Source organism: Epargyreus clarus, unplaced genomic scaffold (genome assembly GCF_041222505.1).
Source record: "Epargyreus clarus isolate Ecla_fem2 unplaced genomic scaffold, WU_Ecla_fem_2.2 ptg000021l, whole genome shotgun sequence".
Lineage (NCBI taxonomy): Eukaryota > Metazoa > Arthropoda > Insecta > Lepidoptera > Hesperiidae > Epargyreus > Epargyreus clarus.
The window spans coordinates 1,102,763-1,130,221 of NW_027332228.1; the positions used below are offsets into that span (position 1 = coordinate 1,102,763).

Consider the following 27,459-nt stretch of genomic DNA (forward strand, 5'->3'; position numbering starts at 1 on the left):
AAAAGGATATATAAGGAGGATAAATAAAGTTATAACAGATTGTGACAAAATTAGGAATCTACGAACGAAAATTGCAAAGAATAGTTTGAAATGTGGAAAGGAAAGGAAAGGAACGTAATGGTAGATAGTAGAAACCTACTAAATCTTATATATAAAATTCTCGTGTCACAATGTTAGTTACCGTACTCCTCCAAAACGGCTTTACCGATTTTCACAAAATTTTATATGCATATTCAGTAGGTCTGACAATCGTCTACTATCTATTGTTCATACCACTAAGTGATAAGGGTTGTTCATCCTTAACATTTTTTTATTTTTATGTCAACACAACGTTTGCCGGGACAGCTAGTAATTATTATAAAAACAAAATCCCGACTGCTTAACATTATCATACTCATAATTGAGATGAATTCAATGAAACCTCATACTTTACAATCCGTCAAGCCGTTAGGATGGGCGTATCAAATTATGAGGCTTACCCAAACATTACCCTCTGCAGCTGAATAAAAACAAAATATAGTATATTATGAAGTTTTCTAAACTGAACCTACATTAGTAATGCTTGTGTCATAACTCACAAGTGCCATAGACACATTATGGTAGGCAAATACTGGTAAAAGATTCAGAACAAAAATTTATATTCATCATTCATATTTCATATGACCGATATGATGATTACTTCGTCTTAAATCGATTGATCATCTATCGTATCTATCAATCAATCCGAGATGGTTAGTGTGAAACGTGATAAAAGATTTTTATAAGAATCTTGACAATATCCGTTCTATAGCACGTTTATGTTTAATATTTCATTGTATTAAATACTTAAATGCCTATATTAAAATGACATTTATAATATAACTCAATATAATTACAAACATAATTATATTGAGTTATATTACATTCATTTCAGTAATCTCAAAGGGAAGTTCACTTTCAATACAGTTTTCACCCTCCTGAATAATAAAGTTAAAGTAAATACGTTGAATGCCAATTTTAGGACAAACCATTTAACCGTTAAAAGGAAAACCGTTTAATTGTATAAAAGAGATCAAGCTCTTAAATGGATCTTGTTTCGACTTCTAAGTATTTACAGAAATCTCTTGATATTCTTAGATACAGCTTAAGTATTTAATGATACGCAGTTTCGTCTTTAAAATAATGTAGGAATTAGGAGTAACGCCTGATGAATTATTACATTGACATATACCACAAAATGTATACTGTAAACGTACATAATAATAGTACATATTTTTTCTGAAATAATCCTATGATTTTAGAGTAGAATGTTGCGTATCTTACTTGCGAAACTAGCAACTTTTAATTCAAAAAAATATTAAAATTAGATAAGCCGTTTCATAAATTAACGTCTGCAGAGCACAAGTTAAAAAACAACACTTATTTCAATTAATACCCATATGAGGGACATACCATTTTAAGTGTTAAAAAAGTCAACATACAACATCATCCACTTTTACACTTAAAGTTAAAAAACTCCACGCAACTGACACGTGAAAGAACATTAAAACAGGTGATTTCCTATCACATTTTATAGATTTAATTAAAGCCGTAGAGCGATTAAAACTTCAACTCACCTGCGAGTTCTTATCTGCGTTATCCGGCATCTTATAGCGTAGTGAGTTTAGTTACTACGGCGTAGTGCACTTTACAGAGATACAGGACGCGCGGCCGCGGGCGCGCCAACCGAGAAATGCGTCGGGAGTCGGGAGACGCGGCTCAGTGGGACACGTTTGTAGGCGACGGGACCGGGACGACACGAGTACGATTCAGAAAGAACGCCAGAGGCAAACTGAAATTCACCGAGAATCGAGGAGAATATGGCGCGTTGAAGTACGTTTGTAGGTGACACGGATACGACACGATTTACTGTAATTACCTTAAAGTACCCGTAATATAGATTTTATAATGAATGGTTGGCAAGAGAACTAAAATGTCTTAAATAAAAATACGGATCGAATCAAAAATATTCTCGTCATCACTAATAATTGTGTCTTTTTACAGGGAGTAAGAATAAATCATCAGCAACCCATTACTGTCCCACTTGTAGGCACGGATCTCCTCTAATAATGAGAAGGATTAGGCCATAGTCGACCGCGCTGGCCAAGTGCGTATTGGTAGATTTTACATACTTTTTAGATTTTTTTATTTTTATAAATCTGTCAGGTATGCAGGTTTCCTCACGATTTAGCAAGTGATAATTAATTTCAAATACGCACATAACTTTGAAAAGTCAGAGGTGCGTGCCTGGGATTTGAACCACGGACCCCTCGATCGACAGGCCGAGTTTCGTAGGCTATCACTGCTATCAAAGTAAGAATAGATACACAAGTAAATAAATTTCTAAATAAATATTCCGTTACGTACAATATAAATAGCCTCACAAAACTTGGTTACCGTGTGCAAGAAAATAACAAATGATAAATTAATGAGAAAATAAGGATCGTAATAATCGGCTAAATAACTTACTATATCGACAAATATATTTTTTAACTTCACGGCCTTGCTAGACCTAGTTAAATTGAGACATGTTGCCTAGTTTAAATGAGACAGACCAACTTAATTCTCAGGATTAAATTCCATTATTCCTTAGAATGTGTTACTTATCCTTTAGAATAGTAACGCATCTTTGGCTGACCTCACGTACCGCGTGTACCTCACGTACCACATGGACTGCGTGTTTGTTTTCCACTTTAAATAAATCAAATAACAACTTAGTTAATAATTCAACTAAGTTTTCTTATTTACTTATTTCTGCCTTGACTTTCAGTATAAACACCAAAATCTCAAACTACTCATAAGTTCTATCAAACCCTGGAAAGTACCCAGTAATTCTATCACACATTAATACCGCCAATCATAGTAATTGTATTCATATTTACGAAAATAATAAACAAGCTGATTCCCCTCGAGGCTTCGCTCCTGATAGTAGTCAAATTACATCAAGATCCAGTAGGTTCGTGAGAAATAGGATTAGCGTGAGAATTATTGCAGGTTGGAAATTAAGTATTACATTACAAGCTTTCATACCCGATTCAACTCCTTACCAGATGATTTAAAATCGTTCTAGTCACCTTCGTTATAATAGAAACTATAAGTGTTTCAATGTGCTATAAACGTCGTCAATATAAGAGTTTTAATATCCAAGAGTAGATAGGCATGTTATATAGGCATCAGTATCATCTGGCCACCACACTATCGAACAATAAATAGATGTAAAAATCATAGATATCGAACAATAAATAGATATCTAACGCCTTTGCGAACTATTAAAGAAAATTCTGTTTTCTAAGAACGTTATCTTTCACCATTAGTCAAGCGAAAATAACACCTATATTGCATATTTTTAAACAAATATGAACCTTGAACCTTTAATGAGAGCAAAACCACGTGCCACTAGACTATAACCGCTGCCTTCGCTCACGCCATCTTGTTTTCCCTTTAAGAATTTCTAGCTTCAGGTTAAAAATATTCTTCCATAGAGTAATTAGTTCTGCCATTTTCCGCTAGCTAGAGCCACAGAGCTTACGTAGCTTTTACTTCAGTTGCCGTGAGGGCGCTACAGTCGTAATTTGGTACGGTGCTACACCGTAGAGCGAAAAAAATAATGGACTAACAGATTTTTTATTAATAATCAAATTTTATTTAAGTATAGGTATACTCTTGTAACACTAAGTATATCCTTTTTTTTAATGTTAACGTTCGTTTTGTGAACGGAGCGAGTTCACGATGAATACTAAATTGTAAAAACTCATGTTTTATTGTTCGTAAGACTCTACTTTTGTCATCGAGCAATAATATATAATAATGAATATCTTATTTTTAAAATTATGTGCAGATTTCAAAATGATTATCATTTTCGCTTAAAGCGAGAAAATACAGCAGTCAAATCTATTTAATTGAGATTTCTATTTAATACTTTTTTATTTATAAGTTCATCATGTGCTCAAAACATATGATGACTCTGCCTTTAATTTTAGAATGGTGACTCTGACTTTACCACCTGGTTGACTCAGTACCACTCTTACTTGACTGTTCCACAACTTAGCACGAACCCCTCTTCATAACTAAGGAAGCTTAGAGCGTAACCACCACCCCGCCCTAACGTAGATACGGTTTAATTATGCTAACAGCATTAATCCTTCTCATTCTTAACAAAAACCTCATGTCATCATGCCCCTAATAACAAAAGAATATCGTGTCGAAGGCGAGACAATACTAACAATTACAAGCGATCTACGAAATATTCCAGCAGTATAGACTCCTACATAGTGTTCATTCCGGGAATTTATTTTACGTACCAACCCATTCCACCCTAGTTCTTATTTCTTTAATAATGTTTTAATCTACCTACTAGTATCTGTAATGTTCAGCTACCCGTGCCATATTGTTTTGAAAATATATTTTATGTTCATGCGTAGTTATTACATTAGGTGCGTGGGTTTTTATAGCTGAATTACATAGTTATTAGAAACATTAGTCGTTTATGTAGTAAAACAATGATATGTTTATGTATCTATTATTTCTATTTTATGGTATTTAAGTCTGTAATAATAAGAAATCAGAGCGACTACTAAGAATATTATTGTTGGCAATGAATCTAAGAAGACGAGGAATATTACTACTCGTAGTTATTATCAAATCACCTCAGTGATATGGCATCAATAGGATTTTATAACATAATATATATTTATTGATTTTCCTATATACAAGTACTTACTTAAATGCATATTATCATCAATTCAAATAAAACGCTTCGTAGTTGTTCTTATTGTAATAACATTTTCCTTAAATAACACATATAAATACTAAGACATATTTTTTGTAAAGGCTTCCCTTAAGTGACAATAATAAGGCTGATTTTAGTTTCATAAAATAAAATACATGCAATTTATAAGTAGTTAAAAGTAGTGTAAACAAAAGTTGGCAAGTAAAACCGATTACCGAGTCATTCATCAATATTCACCAACGGAACTGCTACTGCTGATAGATCTTAACTGAGATCGCCAATTCAGAAAAGACACTTCATGTCACTTTCTCTGAAGGTGGACAGCATTCATACCGCCGAGTATACACACTTCACAACAAAATATAAAAGTTTCAAAGTTAGGTAATATACGCGTATTAGAAATTAATTTTATAAGTTGCTATTACGTTGAAAGAAAACGTCGTTAGAAAATATGACTGAGAGTTTTTAAAAAAAACTAATAAAGGTGGGTCTAATATTTGACACATTGCTAGCCTGGTGCACCCTGGACAAAACTACTCCCTACTAAGACGATTAATAGTGCGAAAGTAAGACGTATCGACGGTGAAGCAGTTTGATTTATTAACGGTCCTGTATTTTTTTAATAATGGCAGTCGCGTTGTAGGCATTATGTGGCCACCGGCTGGCAGAAATAGACAAATTGGCTGTCTCAGACGCAATTACGAGATGATGCTCGGGCTGAGATGCTGCGCACGGTCCCAGTATGACAGGCTTACATGCGCCACACTTAAAGAATAAACATTTTCGAACATATAAATCAAACAAATTTCTTGTATAACAATAGTTTGTTTAGTAAAATTATTGTTAATTCAATTATAATAGGGTTTTAGAGATTCTTGTTGCTACGTAAATTAGTCAAGGTCTATTTAAACTTTTGAACCAAAAATATCAACCAATTTTGGTTCTTGAGCGAAATGCACTAAAAGTTTATAAATAAGAACTTAAACGAAACTCCAAAGGAACTGTGCGCTTTCCAGAATTAAAAAAAACAAATCCCTTCAGTCATTTTGGCGTGATAGAATAACAAATCCCATCCTAACTTTTTGTATTTAATATTATTATTGTATTTAATACTGATTTAAAATATTATTAATTAATTGAACTATAAATATGATAAAAAATATAACTGTCATTCAAGAGAATTATTATAAAAACAAAACCAACGGCACCTCATACTTATGTTAATGTCTCGGCTGCATTATACAATACAAAATAATACTTTCTCTAACGTAAACATCACTTCATGGTCATGTAAACCAATCATAATTCAATTGAGTTATAAATAAAACCAATTTGCAACAATAAAGCACTTGTATTTTTATGAAGTAATGGCGTGGGTGTGTCTTTTGCAGTGTATTTTTAGATAAACACTTTGTTTACATTCTGATTTAAGTACATATATTTATTGTGACACTGAAAATTTTTCTTTTCCGGGCGCTTAAATGATAGTAAAAAGTTCAGTTGGAGCAGAAAAAAGTCGGATACCGTATAATTATGGTTATAGATTAATCAATTCTAGTCCGGAAATAAATTAAATAAAACTGTTGTAAGTATCATCATAGGTCTACATGAGTTTCAATCAAATATATAATGTTTATTTTTTTATAAAAGTGTATTTAATTTTTTTATTAAAATTTGATAAACTACTTTTTGATTTGAAGTCCGAATTACCTACACATTTTCCATTATGTTTCCATTTACGTCCCTAGAGATGCAAATTTACAATGATCATTATAAGCCTTGTCAAGTAGATGCGTTTTATTTGTGACGATTTTTTTATTATACTGACCTAAATTACCTATACGCCCTATCCATGTAACAGTGTACAATAATTTAGAACAATGAAAAATGGATCCGCGTAAAATTGGATACACATATATAAAACTGGTCGTTTGCGGTGTACGTGCGGCATTATCGTAAATTTTATAATTTTATACACCATAACTTACATCTTCCTGTATTTTTTCACACATCGGACTATTTAGATTTGGGCGTATAAACTTCCCCGACCCATATGATGGATTAGCTTACCTATAGAAGAATAGCTAGTAAATATTTTAGTGAGGTGTTTCATAATTTTTGATACATTTACTTGAGTAAAATCCAACTCTTATTATTTTCAACATTAAGGCTGACCGCACATTAGCTACTTGCATATAGGCTGAAATCTTGTCACTTAAGCTACTGACCAGCCGCCTGGACGCTGTCGTCCGAACGTTCAATTTGTTGTTTGAGCTACTGACGCGCTGCATTATTTATTTTCTTCGACAAAATTGACAAACGGCTGTGAACGCATTTGTATTTAGCGCAGACTTCTAAATCACCGAGCATCTTGTGACAGTCACGTTTACTTAACGATTAGTTAAAGATACCAATTGCTTAAGCAATAGTTTACTTTCCACCAAGTTATGACGTAACGACTTATTGGCACGGAATCTCATATGTCATAATGAATCAGCCTCCTGATTATATAAGGTTATGTAGGTACCTATAGATACTTTTCTTGTCAACACAAAGCAGGGTTGCCAAATGCTTTCAACTTCTGAAAATGGAGGTGATAAAACAATGATATGTTTATGTATCTATTATTTCTAGTTAATGGTATTTAAGGTTGTAATAATAAGAAATCAGAGCGACTTCTAAGAATATTATTGTTGGCAATGAATCTAAGAAGACGAGGAATATTACTACTCGTAGTTATTATCAAATCACCTCAGTGATATGCATTTTATAACATCATTAATGTTTATTGATTTTGTGCTTAAATATTATCACACATGCACACATGCATTGTAAAATAACCATATAAGAGTACTTACTATGATAAGTATTCTACTCAAATAAGACGCTTCGTTGAGTGTATCTTATTATAGTAGCATCTTCCTTATATAACACAGATTAATACTAAGACATATTTTTTAAAAGGAAACTCTAAAGTGAGCTTGAAAATAATGTTTTAGTTTCATAAAATAAAATACATGTAGTTAAAATTAGTGTAAACAAAAGTTGGCAAGTAAGCCCAATTAACGAGTAATTCATCAATATTCACCAACGGAACTGCTACTGCTGATAGATCTTAACTGAGATCGAAAATTCAGAAAAGACACTTCATGTCACTTTCTCTGAAGGTGGACTATTTATAGTTAATTTTACAACTACATCATACCGCTGAGTAAACATACTACCCAACAAAATATAAAAGTTTCAAAGTTAGGTAATATATGCGTATTAGAAATTAATTTTATCAGTTGCTATTACGTTGAAAGAAAACATTGTTAGGAAATATGACTGAGTGTTTTAAAAAAAAACTAATAAAGGTGAGTCTAATATTTGACACATTGCTAGCTTGGTGCACCCTGGACAAAACTACTCTCTACTAAGACGATTAACAGTGCGAAAGTAAGACGTATCGATGGTGAAGCAGTTTGATTTATTAACGGTCCTGTTTTTTTTTTATATAATGGCAGTGGCGTTGTAGGCATTATGTGGCCACCGGCTGGCAGAAATAGACAAATTGGCTGTCTCAGACGCAATTACGAGATGATGCTCGGGCTGAGATGCTGCGCACGGTCCCAGTATGACAGGCTTACATGCGCCACACTTAAAGAATAAACATTTTCGAACATATAAATCAAAGAAATTTCTTGTATAACAATAGTTTGTTTTGTAAAATTATTGTAAATTCAATTAATCTCAATTATATTAGGGTTTTAGAGATTTTTGTTGCTACGTAAATTAGTCAAGGTCTATTTAAACTTTTGAACCAAAAATATCAACCAATTTTGGTTCTTGAGCGAAATGCACTAAAAGTTTATAAATAAGAACTTAAACGAAACTCCAAAAGAACTGTGCACTTTCCAGAATTAAAAAAACAAATCCGTTCAGTCATTTTGGCGTGATAGAATAACAAATCCCATCCTAACTTTTTGTATTTAATATTATTATTGTATTTAATACTGATTTATAATATTATTAATTAATTGAACTATAAATATGATAAAAAATATAACTGTCATTCAAGAGAATTATTATAAAAACAAAACCAACGGCACCTCATACTTATGTTAATGTCTCGGCTGCATTATACAATACAAAATAATACTTTCTCTAATGTAAACATAACTTCATGGTCATGTAAACCAATCATAATTCAATTGAGTTATAAATAAAACCAATTTGCAACAATAAAGCACTTGTATTTTTATGAAGTAATGGCGTGGGTGTGTCTTTTGCAGTGTATTTTTAGATAAACACTTTGTTTACATTCTGATTTAAGTACATCTATTTATTGTGACACTGAATTTTTTTTCTTTTCCGGGCGTTTAAATGATAGTAAAAAGTTCAGTTGGAGCAGAAAAAAATCGGATACCGTATAATTATGGTTATAGATTAATCAATTCTAGTCCGGAAATAAATTAAATAAAACTGTTGTATCATCATAGGTCTACATGAGTTTCAATCAAATATATAATGTTTATTTTTTTATAAAAGTATATTTAATTTTTTTTATTAAAATTTGATAAACTACTTTTTGATTTGAAGTCCGAATTACCTACACATTTTTCATCATGTTTCCATTTACGTCCCTAGAGATGCAAATTTACAATGATCATTATAAGCCTTGTCAAGTAGATGCGTTTTATTTGTGACGATTTTTTTAATACGCTTTTATTAGCTTCAGACGTATGTATGTTGGTATGTTAGTATGTAACGGAATCTTTGAACATGATTTTAACCCCCTTCAAATTTTATTATACTGACCTAAATTACCTATACGCCCTATCCATGTAACAGTGTACAACAATTTAGAACAATGAAAAATGGATCCGCGTAACATTGGATACACATATATAAAACTGGTCGTTTGCGGTGTACGTGCGGCATTATCGTAAATTTTATAATTTTATACACCATAACTTACATCTTCCTGTATTTTTTCACACATCGGACTATTTAGATTTGGGCGTATAAACTTCCCGGACCCATATGATGGATTAGCTTACCTATAGAAGAATAACTAGTAAATATTTTAGTGAGGTGTTTCATAATTTTTGATACATTTACTTGAGTAAAATCCAACTCTTATTATTTTCAACATTAAGGCTGACTGCACATTAGCTACTTGCATATAGGCTGATATCTTGTCACTTAAGCTACTGACCAGCCGCCTGGACGCTGTCGTCCGAACGTTCAATTTGTTGTTTGAGCTACTGACGTGCTGCATTTTTTATTTTCTTCGACAAAATTGACAAACGGCTGTGAACGCATTTGTATTTATGCGCAGACTTCTAAATCACCGAGCATCTTGTGACAGTCACGTTTACTTAACGATTAGTTAAAGATACCAATTGCTTAAGCAATAGTTTACTTTTCAGCAAGTTATGACGTAACGACTTATTGGCACGGAATCTCGTATGTCATAATGAATCAGCCTCCTGATTATATAAGGTTATGTAGGTACCTATAGATACTTTTCTTGTCAACACAAAGCAGGGTTGCCAAATGCTTTCAACTTCTGAAAATGGAGGTGACAAGTGACGTGATAAAGAAAAGTACTTTTTATAAATTCTCCGTTCATTGCATTATTATTAGACAATGTTCTGTTTTATATGTTTCTGTTAATTATAAGATCTTTTGTTTAAAGAATTTTACTTTTTACAGTGCAACTGGATTGACTACGCTTGTAATGTTTTTGTTTATTTTTGCTTAACTTTCAGACGAATGCTATTAGAGAAATAATACCCCAGCCACACGCTTGCCAAACCTTAATAAACCATAACAAAGTCAAACGCGTGAATAGAGTGTTTGAGTCGGTTTTTGTAGGTTTGCTAGCCTTTGTAACCTAACTTTTGATACCTCAAATCAAGGCAATTGTTTGATCTTCAAAGTTGGCACGTGCCAAACGTGAACGCGGTATAACAATTAATAATTTAAACGCCTTTAGTACAAATGATCATATCGTCAGGCTTTTAGCCTTTCCCGTGACGATATATTACTTATTGATCCCCTTAAGCTACGAGGAGTAACCTTAAAGATAAGAAATAACTTCTGAGGTAACGTTAAATGTACTGTATTAGACTTATTATTAGGACTAGCTTGACTATTAGGTCTTAGGTTGTGCCTAACTATTAGGACTGTTAATCAAAAATAATAAAGAATAACAAACTTAAAGTACAAAAAATCTAAAAGTCTAAGTTTGAACAGCTAGCACATCAAAAACGTACTAGAAATAAATACTCATATTTTTACACGATATATACCTACGGCAGCGTGACGCGATCTCTCGAGACGAGAGCTGCCAAATGAGTCGACTGGTGTCCAAGAGTTTGACTTTGACCGACAATTGACGAAAAAATAAAGCTTTTCAGTGTTCAATGTTTTTCAAGGTCTTTTGACATAGATATGAGTGTTTTAAAGGTTTGACAGTAATCGCTAGTGGAAATGTGCTATGGCAGCATAGAATCGAATGTTAGTATTTAAGTAAGCGTATAGACAACGGGTAGGTTGTTCTCAGGAATAGCAGAGCGTCTGGGCCCAACTACAAGTAATACTTAGATAATATTTGGTGATGATTAGAGATATAATACAAAGGCGGCAGCGAACGTTTATGATCAAATGGACAACATGCCAAAAAACAAAAAATATATATTCTTATCAAACTATCTCACATTAACAGACCCAAATCATTCATGATTCGCAGAAGTGGTCAACCTGATTAATGTTTTCAGTTTTACCTGTTGCATTGCTGGATAAATTTGTCATAACTATACTTATTACAAAAATATATTACTGTAACTGTAGTATTATATACCTTCCCCAAAAAGATCAAGACAAGCACCTGGGGATATTGAAAAAAGATTGTTTGTTTAGCTACAGACCTGCTGATCGGATCAAAATAGAAGTTTTACTACGATATAACGGGTCGCCAGTTGGATAGTTATTTTTGTGCCTTGAAAATACATTTTTAAATATCTTTGTTTACAATTACTGTAGAGTAGGAAGCTATTAGAAACGGCTGTTAAATTTTTCTATACGTAAATTCGTATCTGTAAAGACAATTTTACGAAGACCGTTATTTCATTTTAAACGCTAGCTGCTAATGCACCGTTCTACCTACCTATATGCCTTCGTATATCCAAATTACCAGAGTATATATATCTACCAGATATCTAGGATTTTCAGGCTATTTTAGTGATCCTTTACAGAGGCCAAAATTGAGAGCAAAAATTTTATATTCGTTAATTCTAATTTATATAATTTTACTACACGAACATTATACTTACTCGTAGCTACATAAATGGATAATGAAGATTTAATAAATTATGATAATAACGCTTTCTAACTATCTTACACCCATTCCTAACCTTACTGAAAGACCCACTATCCAGATCTAAAGCAGAAATCTAAATTCATACTATCGCGACCTGCAATAGAATCCGGAGCCCTCTATGTGTCACGACCATAATTATGAAATTCAGAAACCATAAACAGGCTTAGACAGTTTTGTCAAGTCAAGTCAAGAACATTGTTCTCTTGGTTGCCAACCAACTTTCTTTGTTTTCGCTTAGTCTTTTTTTTTTGTTGAGTAGCCTTTAGTGATGATCAAAATAATTATTATTACGAATGAATTTTGACTACTGGGTCCAGTTCAATATATACAGTTCGATGCCATTTTCTTTTGTGTATAAAAAATATTTTTTCCTTTAATTTGCTCGTAATTTTCTTTTTATGATTATGGTCTAATTTCGACGACCAGGCGAAAACTAGTTAAGATTAAACACTTATTGTACTCAAAACACACAAAGTCACTCACTCAACACAAACGTCACGCCGGGCCCTGAAGTTCTATATCCGGTACCACAAGACGCAAGTGACTGTTACAGTGATTTATTTCAACGTCGTTATGTTCGCTAAATGTTTAACAATGGTTTCTATTTTAGCACGCGTTTATAGTCGGTTCAAGAACCTAAGAGATGGCTCGTCATTTTAAGAGCGGATCTGTTTGATGATGGTTTGGTGCAGTTAGGGATAATTCCCTAACTGCACCAAACCATTGTAATCAATTACGAAGTTTTATTATTATTCGGATACATATGCAGTTATGGAATTACAATTACCTACACGGAGATGTATTGTTAAGTTTTGAAAGAGCATTGTTAAGAAGATTTCTATACCTATCATTGCCGTTATCATTAGATATATCTTTTGTAACTGTTGGGATTATAAAGACAATTCTAATAGAATTTTCTACAGGCGTTGTAACACTTGAAATAAGTGTTACCCGTGTCACAGATAAAATCATTTCTGCTGTTATAAGGCAGAAACAAAAACGACTGTCAGGTACAGGTATGGCATGGCCAACGTAACAGAAACAAGGAGTTCAATAAACTTCTACAAAGATTTCTAGAAATTCACAGTTCTGACGTATGAATTTCTCTAGATGGTCTCTCGACATGCCATCCAAAAAACGACAAAGAACACTCGTGTAACCATCCTTTACAGTTTTATTGATTTGATTAACCGCACGTGACAGTACGAATTCCCGGTAATTGAATGTAATACGGAATGGGAAAGTATTGGCAACGCGTCTCCCTCTTGTTGCCAACTGACGGCAAGATTTATGTTCACTTCCGATCTATTCAATTACTCGATCATTATCGAGCTTGAAATTATTTTGAATAGTTCACACTCAGCTGAACGTAATTTATGTAATCGTGGATAGGAGTATAGATTAAACGGTTAGCGACACTTATCGTGTAAGGAAATAAACACTTGCCTCCTTCTCGGGGCATCTTGAATTGAAATTTTATGTGTCTATTTATAATTTTTTAAATGGATAAAAATATGTATACCACTCCCTACATATGTCTGTAGCAATTGGAAGGAACCTTACATGGCTATAATGTCTGCAAATCTCCTTAAGGATAAGTAAAAGGTTAATCATTAAGACAGATGTAACAGAACTTAACCTGGGGGACCTTTATTGATTTATTCCTTAAACCCTTTTCTGTCTGGAATCGGTTTATAATTGATTGATGCCCAATTCAACCATAAACGTCTGTAAGATAGGGTCTTGATCGATTTCGGAGTAGTTTCTAACGATAATTTCAACGGAAAGATGAATACATATTTTGAGCATGAAAACCCGAGCACCACCGCAGCCAGAACCTAATATTTCCTAATAACAATGGGTATGCACGTTACGGCCCACAGCCTGTAGTTAAACAGTAATGCAAGTGTTCTCGATATAACTTTGCATAAACTTGGCGATAAAATGTTTAGTCTGTGACCCAATATTTGGGTTAGACGTCATTGGCACGGACAAAGCCACAGTTTATTTAACCGATCATTTCGCTGTCGGCATAATCATAGCTTAACAAGAGCCGTGATGGTTTTCTGACGTCCACTATTAATCTCTATATCTCTTATAACTCTATCTATCCAAATTTTGCCTAGCAAGAATCGTAACTTATAATCCTTACTAATATTATAAATCCGAAAGTAACTCTGTCTGTCTGTCTGGTTGTCTCTTCTTCACGCTCAAACCACTGAACCGATTTTAATGAAATTTTGTACAAAGTTAGTCTGAGACCCGAGAAAGGACATAGGATAGTTTTTATCCCGGAAATCCCACGGGAACTAGGGATGGCGATATAAGATCGAATAATCGGAGAATCGATCTTTTGGACCCAAAACATCGATTATTTTAATCGATATTAGTAAAGATTGAATCATAAACTATGCATTTGATCAAATGATGATCTTTAGCAAAGTTGAATGTACGAATTTTCATTTATAATATTTACTTTTAAACGCGGGCGAAGCCGCGGGCAAAAACTAGTTCTTCTATATTTCATAGGCCAAAATTAATCATATTTATTATTATTAATAATTGGCATTAAACAATAAGATGCTATCGAAGCTACAAACGAAAGTAAAAGAAAATCAGAAGCCGTATACCTAGCAGCTTATTGACAGCGCCCTAATATATCCAATTACGGTCGAAGGCTCCAAGCGGGTCAGGGAGATTATAACTGGCTCGACACTGTCTCCATAATACGACCTACTTCGGCTACACTTTCAATTTCAAATAATTAGTTTTACATCGACTATCTACTAACTTGATGCAATCTTTCGCGGAAATGGAAATACTTTCATAAAAGATTGCGAGAAATACGAAGAAGTAAAGAAAGAGACACCATCCAGCCACGCATATTGGCATTTAGCTCTTTCGCGATTGATAAGCAGTGATAGCCTAGTGGAAATACCGTGACTTCCCAATTGGGGGTCCGAAGTTCAAGACCCAGGTCTCTGAATAATCAATAATCAAAGTTAGTTGGGTTATTAAAAAAATCTCAAGAGTGCGATCTTCAGTCGCACTTGGCGCCGTGGACCATTTTTTTTTTTTTTTTTTTTTTTTTATAATATAAGAGTAGCAGACGAGCATGCAGTCCACCTGATGGTAAGTGGCTACTGCCGCCCATGGACATCTGTAATCAACCCCAGATAGGATTAGATATTCCTACCTGAGGTCGGCCACAGATGCGCCGCTACCCCTGAGGACTAAGCTGGAACGCCTCGGAAAAGTCTGTCTCCCTTACCACACCCTTCAAACCGGAACACAACAGCGCTTAACACTGCTGTTATTAGGTAGAAATAGGTGTGGCGGTGGTGCCGCCGGAGTCGAACCACAAAGGGTTCTACCACCTTTTAATTACCATGGTCTATTCTAGTCTTAGTACGAGAGTAGACCTGTGCCTAACAGTAGGATAGTAATTGGTTGACGACGACATCGATATAAAGTGCTGAGTGCGCGCAAAACTATTACAGCATTGTAATGCTGTAATAGTTATGCATATAATAAATACTTTTATATGATGCGTAAATATACAATTGCAAATAACTAATCTTATAACAGTACAAATTACATCATAATGATCAACTATGGCATAATTTGCGAATAAAATTAAAATTAAATGTTAGAATTAACAGTAACTGTATAATTTCGGAACCGATGTCATATGCAAAGAAAATATTTTATTTAATTAATAGATAGTCCGGAATTTAAGTACTTTACACAACAAGGAGCTATAATATTAGCAATAAATCCTCTGATATCTGATTCACCCCTACCCTGTATTTCTTACATGTGTATTGTTTCTTTCGTCAACTCTATGGTTGTCTGGAAGAGATCGCTTTTAAGTGATAAGACCGCCTGTTGTACTTTTCATTATATTTATGTATATTTTTCATGTATTAGTTGGTGTACAATAAAGCATTTTGTATATTTGTATTTTTGTATTCAGAATCAGTATCATGACAGCGCTTTAATTTAAAACTTAGTTTCATTCTTATCTCTTGTCTATTGATTTTATTTTAATTAAGTGAGAAAGTGTCTAATGAATTCAAATCAAACTAAAATAAACGTGTTTTTTCCGAACTTGGCTGACATTTGTTTAGATACAAACTAAATATAGATATATTTTTTCTTCCCAACTTGGCTAACACACAGGCATTTAAATGGACATATTATTGATATGAGTGTAGCCAACAGAATCCAATGACAACATTCCTAACGAGTCATAGAACTGAAAAATTCAAAAAGAACAAGGGTCATAGAATCTATACGCTGTTTCAATTAAGGACTTAATTGTAATACGTCGTAATATTTAGCCCAGTTTAGACGACGCAGCTACCCTATGCTTGTAAAGATAGATAGGGGTGGTAGAGGTGTCCCTGTAGTCCCGGGACTAGAATAGGGCCACCGTAACCCCTGTCTGTCATAAGAGGCGCCTAAAAGGGAACTTCTGAGGTTTCGGACGGCAAGATTGGGAGCTCGAACCGTCCAGTAAGCGATCCCGGGAAGGAAGACGGTATGTGTGGTCGCATACCGTCGTGAACACCGATGGTGCGGGAGGAGCGAAAACTGCTCCTTCAGGGCAGCGCCCGATCGGGGCATCGCGCTTGGAGGATTCCGGTTATGTTCCGTCGGCGATCCCGAAGTTCTCTTACAAACGTTGAGGACGGCTACCGTGGGGGTTTTAGTGCGGTAAAAATCCCACATAACCCGGCGTCGCTCCCGCGTCGTCGGGTACATTTTGAAGGTTTCCCCCTCGTTAAGAAAAAAAAAGGGGCGTGGTAGAGGTACACTTAAACGGAACAACGTTATAATACACGTGTAAGTACTAATTATTAATTTAATATATAAGTTTTTCAAACCCAGTTTCAGAAAATTGTAGATAAGGTTGACAAAGGTCAACTTAAAATATAACTTAATATGCATTTTTTTAAAGTAATAAAGCTGTGTTTGTACTAAACATAATATATTAAACAAGACGTATGGATTACATCATTATCTTGCGAAGAAAACATATATAGTTACATAGGTATATCCACTTACATAACAATCAAGGGCATAATAATAATAAAGAAAGAGATGACAACAAAATAAATACACAATTTAGTAAGTGCACAGAGCAAACGTGAACATAAGATTGTTAATAGCAGATACATTGAATTATTATTGCTAGAGAAAACGGTAACTTTCACAGTTTTTGGAAAAGTGACGTCACATACAACTCTTTCGTACTAGCGCTTTACATGTAACAGTTACGTCCAGTGTGTCCTTACGTTCTTCCTAGATTTACTTGACTTTACTTTGTTATAGGTTTTACAAAGATAACTTAGTTGTAAATGAAAAAAATGACAGTAGGTATTATACGTATATTTGAAATACAATTTTATAAAACAATAAAGCTAAAATTAAAATATCAAAGTAAGTATTATGTCACATTTCACGAATAATAGTATTATTAGACAAATATTATAAAAACAAAAAGGCCGACTGCTTAAAAAAATAAATTTAGTCTAAGCCACTCCCACTGACCGCAATATAGACCAGTCAAACGATAACTCATTTGTCAAAATCCATCAAGCCGTTTGGGCTTTAGGAACAAAGAATGAAACTTATATACGCTGGAAAAGCATTACTCTCTGCAGTCCCAAAAAAGAAAGATAAGAAGAATAAGGAAATACTATATTATGCTTTATTCGTATTTTCTGCAATATATTTGTTTATGTGTATATTCTCCACTGGTGGACAAATAAAAAGTATTTCCCTTGTATCCTTGTATGTTATTGTATTGCATTTAGAGTCACTTCCAAAGCACTAGTATGAAAGAGCTTAAAACCAACATTGACGTTATTAACAGCCAGCGAATTAGGTACCAGAGCGTTACAGCACAGCGAATGGATCTAGTAGGTACCTGATTACAGCATTTTCTCGGGCAGGGTACCAAATGGTAAATGTGGCTCACCGGGGACATCGGCAGCGGAATGCTGGAGGACCTGAGCATGCTCAGTTTCCGCCGTTGCTCAGCGCTGAGCGACGCGCGCCGGCTCCTGTCGAGTCCATACGATGACGTGTCAGCCGCGTCCACGCTCAGCCCGCGGAAGAGCGACGGACGAAACATTCTTTCCGGTGTTAGTTGTGGGTTGAAAGTTGAAAGATTAGTACACGGTATCGGTTTCGATGGTTATGGAGCTGAGGTCCTGCAGAGTCATTCGCAATGTTGCAAGTTCAAAATGGTTTATTGCTTTAATCGTCTTTCAGGGACTTCCTCAGCAGCCTTTATCACCATAATGAGACTTACCTTTTTGTCTACATACATAGCCCTAAATTAAGATTAAATGTGTTGTAAGTGAATCACACAAAGACGAACATGTAAACCCTTAGATCCAAAACAGACAGATTTCTGTTCTGGATCTAACGGTTTAAGCAGACAGCCAATTAGGTTTAGATGTCTACCCCTGGACAATATCTAAAACACTTTACAAGTACCTAAATCAAGAGCTATGACCGTTCCACCAAGCGGATAGTTACTTTATGTAATAGGGTAGTACTCGTAGAATGAAATCTTCTTTTGACAACATCCTCATTTAATGGCAATACTCTAAATGAATTTAATTATAATAAATGTAACCGTGAAGCTATCCACATCTGTGACCAAGCTCATAGGGCAGGTCGCACCTAAAGTTAATTACAGATACGTTGCTACAATGCTGCCCCTAAGCACTAAGTTAGAATGCCTCGTGAATTGCACTTATCTGATTACCTAAGTACAGCTAGACATTTTATCTAAGGTTATCTATTCGCGTTTACCAGAACCGGTCGTGATAATGACTGAGATGACTATTTCTTTACTTTCCTTGGATTCTATAGACAAATAAGTATATGATTGGAAAATTGTAGGTACTTGTGGATAACAATAATTTAACCATTTCGGGAAGCAAATAACATCAGACATGAGACAATCAAGTTGGTCACTAACCCGAAGTCGTGGATTGATACAGCCACACGGCCATAAGACAAGGGCAATGCGAGGGTATCGTATATAATTCAATGGTAGTTTTAAATAGATGAGGACTAGAGGGACCCTATTACGGGACGTAACAAAGCATGAGTTTTGACTCAAACTGTTACGAAAATGAAAGTACGCTGTACAATAAAAGTGCTTCACAAGATTGCACATCTTCATTTCAAATTGGAATATAATAGCTTAATACAAATGATGTACTGAATGAATATTGTGATGATATTACCAATAAACCATTTTGAACGTGATAAACCATTAACAAATTTTACTATTTAGTTCACATTAGTTTCTATTCAATATATATTAATTTAAAGATTCATGTAGACTTCTTTTTGTGACTGTATTTTTATATCATATTCCGACAAATTATAAATTATTAGGGATTCATAAATAAACAACATTTGTTCTATTAATAGAGTTGTGTTATCGTCCAAATTTCAAGGTTCATAATGTACAATTTTATTTTAATTGGAATATTATGTGGCTTTATTTGATTTTTCTGTGTACCAACATATGGCGTGTATTTAATAGACTTCTAAATTGAAGAGGTTCTCAATTCGCGTAATTGCTTTTATATTATATAAAAACTTTTAATTGTAAAAACTATTGGTCTCATAGAATACTCAACGAATGTACAATTGTACATATGTATATCATTATAATGTTGACTCAAATAAGAATATTATATTATGTATAACATTTCTAATTTCACTAACCAATGTCTATTTAGTGTACCTATATCTACCAGCATAACATAGGTATATTTGTTGAAGTCAAATTTATTATTAAATTATACAATTTTTCGCAACATTGCTTTCTTTCTTGTCATTCTTTCATGTCTTTCTTGCTCAAATTGAATTAATGTCTCTGCAAGATCCCATACAAATGAAGACGCTAGCCGATACCAAGTTATGACAGCCAATCAGTGGAAACAATAATTTAGAGTGAATTCAATGTAGATATTATGAAAATGTGCAACTGTGCAAATGAATCAAACGTGTTTTGTGGTTACTAGCGCCTACGTCAAAAGGTTTCTGTAAAGTAAAATTCGAATATATATTTCCGAACTCCATGCACTACATCACTTAAAAAAATGATAGCGAAATTCCCAAAATTCCGTATCACCTTTTCCGCTCCATTGTTCTAATTTTAATTTAAACAAAAACCGAAACACTTATAAACCCATTAGTACACAGAACGAACAAATATTTAAAATTTCGTATTTAGAACGTTTTTAAGTAACACACGCGTCGATCAACCAAAGCGTTACACCGGGACGCTTGTGGGGTAAGAGGCGCGAACTGAATTAGTGGGAGACAGGTCTGTACGACAGTGTTGAGCCGTGGCCAGCGCGTTGCACAATTATCTATCTGACATTTAAAATTGGATCAGCCGATGCGTAGTGCGAGTCGAGTGTACCTAGAGAAAGCTATTGTCTAGACGTGACACTTTAAAGGTGGTAGAACTCGGTCAGACTGCAGCGACAACACTGCCACACCTATTTCTGCCGTGTTCGGGATTTAAGGGTGCGGTAAGGCAGATACAGTTATACTAACTGTTTGCTTAGTTCTCGAGACTAGCTATGTAGGTGTCTACGATTCACCTCAAATTGATTTTGAATCTGACCTCAGAAAAGATTTGGGATAATTAAAGATGTCCATAGACGCCAACGTCCACATACGATAAGGTGATAAAAAAAGAAAAGAAAAAGATAAAACACCAAATTTTTTATATGACAATTATAGCTCCATGGTAATAAATAGGTACTTGAAATACATAACAAAAGTGGAAGTAGGTCCACGACTAAGGTCCTAAGGACACGTACATACTGTATAGGACTTTATTGACTTACGGGTAAATTTCGCAAATAATAATAAAATAAAATTAATGCGCTAGTGTTGATGAATTCAAACCAAGAGATTTCGTTTCTAGAGATAAGAGATTGTGTCCTTGATTGTGATCATGATGTCCTTGATTGATCCTGAATCAAGCTATCGATGTTTTCGAAATATTTCCAAAATCAGCTTTAACTCTAGCCATCTAGGAAGCTCTAAATATATTACAATAACCTGAAAAGAACGTCTTTGTCAAAAACCTATACTATTACCATTTAAAGCAACCTTTAATCACCTCACGATTTTAATAGCTTTTGAGAACAGAAGCATTACAACAGAAGATTGTGAAGTAATTTCGTATAACACGAATCGATTAGTTGCATAATGTCTTAACTGAAGGGTGCGATAAGAATACACATGTGTGATAAAATGAATTATTGAAATGACCTTCCCCTCTTCTTCTTTAATTAAATAAAAAAGCTATTGAAAGGCAATAAAATTGTATACACAACAAATTACTTGTAAAAACAAATATTAGTGTTCCACTCCTTCCAGACCGATATTCGTTTGTTGACACCGTCTTACACGCCGTGTATTAATAATTCGCACCGAATCTAATTTTGGCGCCGTTTATTTTATTGAACAGCCCTGCGTCACACTTGGAGCAGACGACATTATCAAAATAACTAGTATTGTTTAAACGGAGGACGTATCAAGAATAGTTTATACATCGACTCTTTTGCGCCAGTCTTAATATCGACTTCCTAATAAATCAATCAATGTATCTTACACGAGCGTCAAAGTAAAATATTTAGATACCATTGAACCATAAGCTTAAATTTTCCATTTCAAACTGTTCTATAGGCAGCAATGTAAATCTAGAAATTCAAAAGTATGTCTTGTCTCAGCACTTTTATATTGCAGTAATTGTGAAAAATCGTGTGACATTAATTTGTTTCTAAACCGCTTGTTTATGGTTATTGCACATTAGTTCTCCTATTAGCTTCGGATCTAATTAGCTGAACCAAAATATTAGAAATCGTTTGATAGGTAAACAAACCAATTAAATTTCTTTAAAACGCCTAATAAATAAATCTAATTGTGTATATTTTATGCCGTATTTTAACTAAATAACTGGCAATCATAAAGATTATTTATTATTAGGGTTACAAAAGCAAAATACTCTCTTTTTATGTTTGGCTGTTGGTAATTGTAATGTATTTTTTTCATGTTCGTCTGTATTTAGGTACCTACGGGTTAGTGTAGATTGTATAATTAAAGAAAAAACTGAGCCTAAGTTTAGAAAAGATTTTATAGGTAGTATGAAATATAGGGTATATGTTGTTGGGACAAGTTGTTGAATGATAACACAAATCTTAATAAAAATCCATCAATAAACCACACTCAGTCCACTCTACAAACTTTAAACTAATTAAAAATTTATTTCTTTTCTTGTATTCTAAGAGTTTGTTGTTGTTTGTCAAACACTGTAAGTACTATATCTAATATACCAAAAAACTGGTAAATTCAACATAATGTTTTTCACAAATCATTTTTTCATACCCCTTTTTTACAGATTCTTGAGAAAATATTGCAATTGCACACATTTTTTTTTGAAGATTTTTTTCAATGACGGCTAGATAATAGCGGCTGTCTTAAAAGAGTTAATATACATTACATATTAAAACATTCATCTAATATATAAAATACACATGTCACAAAGTTAGTTGTTGTACTCCGCCGAAACGGTTTTACCGATTTTCACCAAATTTTATATGCATATTCAGTAGGTTTGAGAATCGGCTAATTTCTATTTTTCATACCCCTAAGTGATAAGGGTTGTTCACCCTTAACATTTTTTTATTTATATGGCAACACAACGTTTGATGGGTCAGCTAGTAATATATAAAGTATCTAATTTAAAAAATATAGAAAAACTTACCGTTTCGAAATACGGTCGTCGTCTATTAAAAAAAGCCGCTACTCCACACAAATACATTTTGAAAACTCCAATTAAGAACGAATCAACTTAACTAGTTAACTATCACAGTAAATATTATAAATCAAAATCACTTTACACATTATTATATAATAAAATATTAAAACGTTAAACCCAGTTCGCGTTACAATATCTGGAAATAAAATGACAAAACAATATAAAAAATAAAATAACTGTGAAGGTGAACTTAATCTGTTGTTTATCATTGTGTAGGTACGTAATGTTTATAACAAAAAGTTAAGGAGTCGAATATTTATAGAAAAATATCAGTAGCGACATAATCGTATATCAAGTAGATTTTCAGATTTTTAAATGTAGTAATATAGATAATGCTTGAATGGTCCAATCGGGGAGGTACCTACTACCGACACACCTATTTGTACCGTGAATCAGCGTGATGCAGTTCTTACTTTTTAGTTAAAGGGTGAAGTTCAAACTAAAGGGAAAGTGGAAGGGCGTGGATACCTGTTATATATGAAGTTGGTTCTAAAAAATATGTGGAAATGGTTCAACTGCAGCAGCGTTTCTAAAATATATAATTACAATGAGATTACAAGAGTGATGGAAGAGAACCTCCGTTGGCACTTTTTACATTATAGTGCGTGCTCCGATTGTGCCTATTTACCTTTAGCCATCATATAAATTATAAAGGTACTTGAGCATGACATTGGAAGTTAGTTTACGTCAATTTACAAATGGGAACATATTAAAAATATATACCTACATTCAAACTACATTGTTTTAACAAGGTTAAATATTGAATATTTTACACTAACAAAATTAAATATATAAAAATAGTTTATGTACAGTAGCGTGCAAAAGTTTCGGGCCACCTTGATTTTTTCATTTGATTAAAAGATTTTAATTAAAAGTTAACTCTCTATATTATTAAGTTAACATAAACTTGGATTTTTTCGCTAGACTTCACTTGAAAATTAACCCTTGTAAAAAATACACAATGCACGGTCCGAAATATAAATGAAACTGAATAATAAACTAACAAAAAACAAACGAATTCATTTTACGTCAAATTAATAAACAGAATGAAATTGTAGTTCAAAATGTGAACTTACCCTCTCAATATACGGTCGATGTCTGCGAAAAAAGTCCGAAATTCCACACAGATACATTATTATTACCTATTCACAATATCACATTAAAAATATTATTTAAATTTCGAACTATTTAATGAAACTAATCACTAGCTTCCATAGACCTATTAAAAAGAAAAAATAAATTATGGAATATAGTTGGAATGAAACTGTTTGACATTGTTGGGTGCCGGTACGTTTGACCCACAAGTAAGTTGTCTCCGCTCGGTTATTATTGGTTTTATGGAAGTGATCGCTGTTATTGTACACAGGGTGTTAATGCGTATTTTAAATCAATAGTATAGTTTAAATGTTGTTTAAAATTTATTTTATGTTTGCTTATATTTTAAAACTTCTTCCTTGGAATAAACGAAAATACTACGTTCAGAAAAATGTTATGTTCCAAAGAAAGTTACAAAGACAACTTCTACAAGTAAAACAAGTAATCGTTTAATAACGATTACTTGTTTAAATGGCATAGAAAAATTACATATAGTAATCTAAAAGTCTGAGAGCATTCCACAGTCCAAAACGATCCCACAGGGATATGAAGTCTCTGGGTATCCACAGGTCTCTTATCTAATCTAGGTGCTGATTTGCTGAAAAGAGTCCGGTAGCAACCAATGAAGTAATAAATACTTGATCATAAATATATCAAATCATATAAAAAATATTGTCTTACATAATGTTATTTAAAAAAATATATCAGCATGTATGTCCGTGTGTAAAGTAGTTGTAACCGCCTCAGTCCCGCGGGAACCGATCCTGTTAATTGTTTATTATTCTCGGCCCACTTCGTATTAACAACGTTGCGTAATGGACAAGGAGACGACATTTGAAGTACTTCTGTCGAGACAAAATGATAGCACATTGATTCTTACACGAAAAAAAATATATTTTTTTTAAGTTAAGGTTAAATAATCGCTGTTGCTTACGGACACGAAGTTATTATTAATTTTATAAAGCTAATAAGTGCAAACAGTTACATCAGTGTATTTCCTGTATTCAAACAACGCCTGGTTATTCATGGGGACTTCATTGTACATATTAAAATTTATTAATATTTCTTTTCAGTTTTATTGGCCATATGGCCTTTATTAGCCACTGGACTAACAACGTTTCTTGAACGTCATTTTAGAAATAAATAGAAATACAATAAGTTGAAAATAATGGCATAAATTTATTCTGAATTTTAATTTTGCAGCCACGTCTATGATTTATATGTTCGTACTTATTCATATTTTTACTTTACTTTATAAGTTTTTCTCTTTGATGTGACATTTTTAATAAACTTTTTACATCTGACTCTCGGAAAAGCCTGTAAACATGTCTGAAGTACCGTTCATCACCTTAATGGATCTATTAAAACGTCATTTCATGGAGTGTTCCCGAATGGTGGTATACAATGTTGTGGATTGGAGTTGAGTATACTTGGTAACTATGATTCATATATTATAATTTAACTTATGGAGATATGAAAACAGTACCAGTAGGTACTTGAACTTTATGGCTATATTTAAGTTGTAATTAAAAATAATATTTTTTCGTAACTGCTTAAAAATCCTACTTTTGAACCAATGATAAATACAAAAAAACGGCTAATACTATTTTTGTAAATAGGTATGTGTCCATCCACACAACAATGCAAAATACATAATTATTTAGATTAACAGATATGACGACCATGGTCAGTTTCCATGGACTTGTTATTGTTTTCATAAAACAGATAATAAAAACAATTTCATAATAATATTATGATTATTTAAGAAAGCAGTAAAATTTATCTAGGGTCACCACACTCAACGCAGCAACAACACATATCTAGCTAGATATTAGATACAGGTTAGGTCACTTAGGCTAACTGATAATACAGCATGTCCCTATTATAGGTAAACGTATTATACTTTTAATTCTCATTTTCTTTTCGATATGTATAAATTATTTATTATTAGTATATTTATAAATTGTTAAGATATTAAATTTGACTCCATTTATATAAAAAAGCTTTTTCAAATGTTATCTTTTACCTAATTATTTGTTACATAAATACATTATGGGCTTAATACCGTTAACAATGCCGTAAGACATTTTAAAAATGACATATTAAAGCTTATTCCAAAGAAAGCAAAGAAAAGAGAAATAAGTGAAAATAATTTCATGCTCAAACATTACTAAACCTTTAAAATTCTTCAAATACCAAGACGCCTTCGCCGAGGCAGGGTACTTTAAAGAAACAAAAAACGCATTATGACTGTAACATTTTGTCAAAATAGTGTGAAATAGTAAAATGATACATTAAAAATATATTCACAGGCCGATAACGTTAACCTGAATAGTTAGATAAAATAGATGCGACAAAAATAAAAAGGGAGACCGAATTAAAACATAAACGTCCAATAAATTTCTTCTGGTTCACGTGCAAACAGAAGACAGACATTCTTGTATTTTGTTGGCATTGAGACTAAATAACTTCTTTTTTTATGAACAAGGCCAAGGAGACAATTAGAAAACATTTTGTTGTACAGTAAAAAAAGCTGTTATTATTGTAACTTATTCCACCTGACAAAGAATAAGAACCTCACTCTCTCTATACACCTATTTCTATAAATTACCAGTATTTTTCGAGTGAGAAAGTATATTCCGCGTAAAACTGCTAGTCCGCTCTGAATATAGAAATGAATCACGTCGCCATAGCAAATTGTATGACTATATCTGCTCGCAACAACTTCAGAGCGGACTAGCAGTTTGCCGGGGACTATACCTACCATCATCACAACTATGTCTAGCGTTAAGTCAATCTTGCGTTTCCTGAGAAGAGTGTGGATGCCAGTTGCCTTACATATGGAGTGTCAAGCGACGATCACTCAGGTGTGGCTACACAACTGTATGGCAATCGGCTTGAGGTAAAAACCGTGTTCTATACAGATGGTGACAGATGTCCATGGGTATCAATTACTATTACCCTATGGAGCTAATTCCCCAAGCAGTAATAACCTAGTGGTTAAGAAACTTGGCCTCTCGATCGAGGGGTCCGAGGTTTCTAATCCCAGGCACGCACCTCAGCTTTAAAAGTTATCTGCGTATTAGAAATTAATTATCACTTGCTTAAACGGTGAAGGAAAACATTGTGAGGAGACTTGCATACCTGAGAGATTTATAACAAAAAATCTCAAAGGTACGTGAAGTCTACCAATACGCACTTGGCCAGCGCGGTAGACTATGGCCTTATCCTACTCATTCTGGGAGGCGACCCGTGCCCAGCAATGGGACAGTAATAGGTAGATGATGATGGAGTGGACTGCTTAATTACCCGCATACTCGTTTGCTACTGTAATCTTTAAAAAAAGACTTCTCAATTCCCATTTACCAGTTA

At 33.6% G+C, this 27,459-nt stretch overlaps 1 protein-coding gene across 13 annotated transcripts in view; it reads right to left on the reverse strand.

Annotated features, from left to right (window-relative positions):
• The window catches only part of LOC140750614 (uncharacterized protein ZK1073.1), a 44,776-nt gene extending 20,469 nt beyond the window's left edge, over window positions 1-24,307 (reverse strand). For 2 of the 13 annotated variants that reach the window (XM_073084270.1, XM_073084267.1), the window contains exons 1-2: window positions 20,287-20,512; window positions 18,103-18,259 (exon numbers count right to left, since the gene is read on the reverse strand). In XM_073084270.1, the coding sequence (XP_072940371.1) occupies window positions 18,103-18,259; window positions 20,287-20,300 (171 nt within the window). In that variant the 5' untranslated portion in view covers window positions 20,301-20,512. Of the gene's footprint in view, window positions 1-1,595; window positions 1,748-18,051; window positions 18,260-20,286; window positions 20,518-24,068 lie in introns of those variants that run through there. The other 11 variants (XM_073084274.1, XM_073084273.1, XM_073084276.1 and 8 more) reach the window with 9 other exon arrangements.
• Between the last annotated feature and the right edge of the window lie 3,152 nt (window positions 24,308-27,459).